The sequence below is a fragment of the Suricata suricatta genome, chromosome 12 (genome assembly GCF_006229205.1).
Source record: "Suricata suricatta isolate VVHF042 chromosome 12, meerkat_22Aug2017_6uvM2_HiC, whole genome shotgun sequence".
NCBI classification, from domain to species: domain Eukaryota; kingdom Metazoa; phylum Chordata; class Mammalia; order Carnivora; family Herpestidae; genus Suricata; species Suricata suricatta.
In genome coordinates, this window is record NC_043711.1 from 504,507 (window position 1) to 509,433 (window position 4,927).

Below are 4,927 nucleotides of genomic sequence, written 5' to 3' on the forward strand. Positions count from 1 at the left end.
CCGAGTCCCTGCGTGTTCTCGTACACGCGTGTCTGTGTGCTCCCGGTTGCATCCGGGCGTCAGCTGTGTGCCCTCCCCACGAACCAGGCCACCAGTGCCAGGGCGCAGACACCCTGGCCGCACATGCGCAGAGTTCCCGAAAGCAGAAGCTGGCGGTGGGACCTGGGACCCCACCTCAAAGCCCACTGCGAGGAGGGGCAGGCGGAGGCCAGGGAGGGTTGGTGGCAGGTCTGCGTCTCTGTCACTCACCGCCTCCTCGCCTCCTCCGGAGGCCTTTTCCTGTGGGGGGGAGGGCCCGCCAATGAGGGCTGGGCCGGTCACGTGGGCCTGACAGCTGGGGAGGGGGTGGCCAGGGACAATGTGGCCCTGGGGAAGCCGGGACAGAGTGCTGCAGCGTCGAGACCCCCAGCCTGCGTGACCCCGGCCCGCCTGTCTCCAGCCACCGGGCCCAGGCCGCACCATGTTCTCCAGGAAGAAACGGGAGCTCATGAAAACCCCTTCCATCTCGAAAAAGAACCGGGCGGGAAGCCCCAGCCCACAGCCCGTGGGGGTGAGTGAGCGTCTCTGGGGAGCGCAGAGCGGGCGGGGACCTCGGAGTAACACCCAGGCCGCAGGGGCCCCGGGGCGCGCCTTGTGCTGGGGGCCCGGGGCTCCATGCTGGGCCGGCGGCGGGGCACGCGTGCCAGCTACAGCCCCCACCGGGCTGGACTGCGTGGGCCACGCGGGCCGGGCCGGGACCCCGGCGTTCAGCTCACGGTAGGAGCCCTCTGGGTTGACCCCCACATCCCTCTGCCTTGACCAGGGCTGGCTGTGGGGCCCGGGGCGGAGGTGGGCGGCCCGGGGTCTGGGGCTCCGCAGGGCCGTGGTCAGGGAATCTGGGGGCAGTGGTGCTGTCGGGGTGTGAGAGCCCAAGGGTTAGAGGCGGCAGAGCACGAAACAGGATCTGTGTGGGTGTAGGGCCTGGTGGGCATCCCTGGGGTCTGAAGAGCCACAACGTTTGGGGATAACCTACAAGGCCTGGGGTGTCCATGGGACTTGGGGGTCTGTGGGAATCGACAGAGGTGTCTTTACCAGGGAGTAGGTGTGTCTGAGGCCCCCTCCTCACCCTCCCGCCCCACCAGGAAGTGGGGTGCCCCTCCCCCGCACCCTCACAGGCCCCACCCATGGCTGTGGTTTGGGCCAAGACGGTTGTTTGTGAAAGAGCTGGGGAAAAGGATGTTGGGTAACAGGTGTGGGCGGGGCAGGGCACCAAATCTCAGCCCTCTGACCTCTGACCCCTGTGGGGTCAGGCTGCAGACCCTCCAGAGCCTCACTGTACTTCTGAGGAAACTGAGGCAGTGCCTAGGCTGGAGTACTGTGTCACCAGCATCTCCGCCCTCCCAGGAGCTGCCCAGGAAAGATGGGGCTGATGTGGTGTCCCTCGGATCCAGCCTGGAGCCACCGAGCGTGGCTTCAAATGCCAAGACCACAGGCACGCTCAAGCGGCCCACCAGCCTGAGCCGCCATGCCAGCGCTGCCGGCTTCCCGCTGTCTGGACCCAGCACCTGGACGCTAGGCCGTGCCCACCGCAGCCCACTGACCACGCCGAGCCCTGCCGAGCTGCCGGCCGAGGGGCCGTGCCCGGACACGGGGGAGGACATCTCCCACCTGCTGGCTGACGTGGGCCGCTTTGCCGAGGGCCTGGAGAAGCTCAAGGAGTGTGTTCTGCACGATGGTGAGAAGCAGGGGGGCCTAGGGCGGAGGGAGTTAGGGAGGCTCAGAAGACAATGCCCTGCAGCTAGGGCTCTGAGGGATACGTAGGAGTTGGGTGACCGCTAGGAGAGATAGGCATTGAGGCAGAGGGAATATCGTGTGTACAAGTTCAGAACCTAAAGTGGGGATGCGCTTGGGGGAACGGGTTTCAGGGTGCATGAAGCGTGTGGCGCTGAAGGACCCCAGATGCGATCCTGAGAGGGCAATGGGGGGCCACCGAAACCGTTAGAGCTGGGGCGGGGCGGGGCCATGGCCGGGGGCGGGGCCGGGGCCGGGGGCGGGGCCATGGCCAGGGCAGGGAGGCAGGGGCCATGGCTGGGACTGCGGGGCCTGGAGGTGGGCCGAGGTTCCGCTGGGGAGCCTCAGGGAGGACGAGGGGGAGCCGGTGGCCTGTGGGATGGCAGTTCCGTTTTCTCCTCCGTGCGGCGCTGACGGCCCAGCTTCCTGCCGAGTTATTTTCATCCGTTTCCTGTTTGTCCCTGGCACCTCGTGCACAGCCCGCGGCCCTGCCCGCTCCTCCCAGAAACCGCAGTGGCAGGACCCTGCTAAGCACTCTGACTGGCTCCCCTGGGCTCCTGCTTTACAGATGAGGAAACTGAGGCCCCTGGGGGGCCCTGAGCCCCGGCTCTTCCAGCCAAGGAGGGGCCAGGGCTGGGATCTGACTTTCCTGGCGGCAGAGGCCTGGCCCCTGCTGGTCGGGAGGTGGGAGCCCCCCAGGGTTATCTGGTCCGGGCGGGGGCCAGAGCCGTTTCCTGGGGAAACTCTCTAATCTCAGTTCCTGGTTCCTCTCGGATCCCGATCCCCGCCATTCCTTGGAGGCCAGGCCTAGGCTGTGCCCCTCGGGAGGCTGGGCCGGGGCCGGGGCGCCCTTCTCCCGCTCTGGGAACCTACGAGAGAGGATGTGGGTTGAGTCTGGGCTCCTCCCCTGCTGGGCCTCCACCTCTGAGGTCAGGTGTCTCTTCTGTGAAATGGGGCCACGATGGGGCCCGTGGGGTAGCTGGCAGGGGTCAGATATCCTCGGCACATTGTGACGGTTGCGAGGACAGTGAGGGGACAGTGCAGGGTTCCCCGGCCCGGCTGGCAGCAAGTTCCGGCACCTGGGCTTTGAGGGGCAGGTACAGGCGCATGGAGGGCCTTCCGAGGTAGGGGCATGCCCGTCCCCCCCTCCCCCCGGCCATGGCTGGCTTCTGGAAGCTCCTTCCCTCCTTAGGTCGCCGTAGGCAGCAGGCGTGTGCTTGGGTGTGAGGTCCTGGGGTGGACCTCAGGCAGCTGGCTGGGGGCTCCCTGGAGGTGGCTCTCAGTGGGGTCCTCAGTGCCCACAAAGCTGCACTGGCGTCTTGAACATCGTCTAGCAGGCTCGGAGTGGGAGGCGGGCACAGGAGGCGAGGCTGCAGTCAAGCCTGTGGCTTCACGGTGTGTGTCTTGCTCACGTGGTGTTGTCTGTGCACACCGCTAATGAAGATGGGGGGCGGGGGCAGGGCACGGCTGGCTCCGGCCGCAGGGTGTGTGACTTTTCTTTTTTTCAATGTTTATTTATTTTTAAGAGAGAGAGTGTAAGTGGGGGAGGGTTAGAGAGAGAAGAGACACAGAATCCAATGTAGGCTCCGGGCAGCACAGAGCCTCATGTGGGGCTTGAACCCACGAACCATGAGATCCTGACCTGAGCTGGAGTCTGATGCTTAACCGACTGAGCCCCCCAGGTGCCCCGAGATAACTTAAAAATCTTAAAAAAAAAAAAGACTTTATGGGGAACACTTAAGGGCACATTCCAAGACATAGATCTGACCTTGACCCTGCTTTTTGCTCTAGCACCTTCTCTGGCTCCCCATTGCCCTTGAGATAAGGCCATGCAGGGTCCTCCTGTCTGGAGTTCTCATATCTGCAGAGCTAGTGGACACAGAAAACCTTCAGCATGCTGAGAATGGGCCCCCCCTCTCTGTGCCTCAGTTTCCTCATGTGCAGAATAGGGATGATGGCCGCACCAGCCCCCGGGCGGCCTCCAGGAAAGGGCATCACGGCAGGAGGCAGCGCAGGTCCAGAGCTGGAAGGAACCTTGAGCAGCCTTGAGAGCTTGTGGCAGGAAAGGGGCCTGGTGGGCTGCGTGGAGGAGGGGGCACCAGGCCTGCAGGGGCTTGGTCTCTGGAAGGACGTGAAGAGAATGTTCTGAGAAGGGACTGACTAGACCACAGTCTGGCCTTCGTGGGCCTGGCCCGCAGCCCCGAGGGGGCTGTGCCTCGCCTGAGGCCCCTCCGTGAGCTCTCCCCACGCACCTCTGCCGCAGTCTCCCCACCCAGGGCCAGGGGCCCCGCGGAGGAGGCAGGCCGGTGCCCGCTCCCTGCTCACTGCCGCTGTGCCCGCAGAGCTCCTGGAGGCCCGCCGGCCGCTGGCCCACGAGCGCCTGGGCGAGGCCCTCCGCGTGATGCGGCAGGTCATCTCCAAGTTCCCGCTGCTCAACACCGTGGAGACGCTCACTGCTGCGGGCACCCTCATCGCCAGGATCAGAGGTCAGCCGGCCGGGGCCGGGTAGCCAGGGCCACAGAGGCTCCGGGGAGGGCTGCCTGGAGGAGGCGGCGTTCGAAGTGGGTTGTGAAGGGTGCAGGGCAGTTTGATGGGCACAGCGGCCTTCCTGCTCCCCCTGGCCGGAGGGCCCCCTGCAGGTGGCTGCGGGCGGGGGTGGTCACCTGCAGGAGTGGGCCAGCGCCTCGTCCTTGCCTCTGCCCGCCAGCCTTCCATTACGAGAGCAACAACGAATCTGACAAGCAGGAGTTCGAGAAGGCCCTGGAGACCATCGCCGTGTCCTTCAGCAGCACGTGAGCGCCTCGGGGCCGCTGGGGTGAGGCCGGGAGCGAGGGGCGCCTCTCGGTGCTCACCCTGCCCTGCCGGCCCTGCCCTGCAGCGTATCTGAGTTCCTCATGGGGGAAGTGGACAGCACCACGCTCCTGTGGGTGCCCCCTGGGGACCCCAGCCAGGTGAGCAGGGTAGGGGTGAGTCACTCCCGTGTCCTGCGTGGCCTTCCCGCCCCTCTGTCGGGGGGGCCGCTCACCCGTGTCCCCCGCCCGCACAGACCATGGAGAGCCTGTGTGCGCAGGGGAGTGAGGGCTCTGCGCCCAGCGCCGAGGACTGTGACGGTGAGACGGGCCGGGCCGGCGCGGCGGGCGGGGCGGGCGGCCGGAGC

General features: G+C 66.3%; 1 protein-coding gene across 1 annotated transcript in view; it reads left to right on the top strand.

The window, feature by feature from the left end:
• Window positions 1–293: 293 nt before the first annotated feature.
• Window positions 294–4,927, top strand: part of ARHGAP45 (Rho GTPase activating protein 45) — an 11,264-nt gene continuing 6,630 nt past the window's right edge. The window contains exons 1-6 of the mRNA XM_029916346.1: window positions 294–550; window positions 1,384–1,714; window positions 4,113–4,256; window positions 4,478–4,562; window positions 4,649–4,721; window positions 4,817–4,925. Coding sequence (XP_029772206.1) covers window positions 461–550; window positions 1,384–1,714; window positions 4,113–4,256; window positions 4,478–4,562; window positions 4,649–4,721; window positions 4,817–4,925 — 832 coding nt within the window. The 5' untranslated portion in view covers window positions 294–460. The remainder of the gene's footprint in view (window positions 551–1,383; window positions 1,715–4,112; window positions 4,257–4,477; window positions 4,563–4,648; window positions 4,722–4,816; window positions 4,926–4,927) is intronic.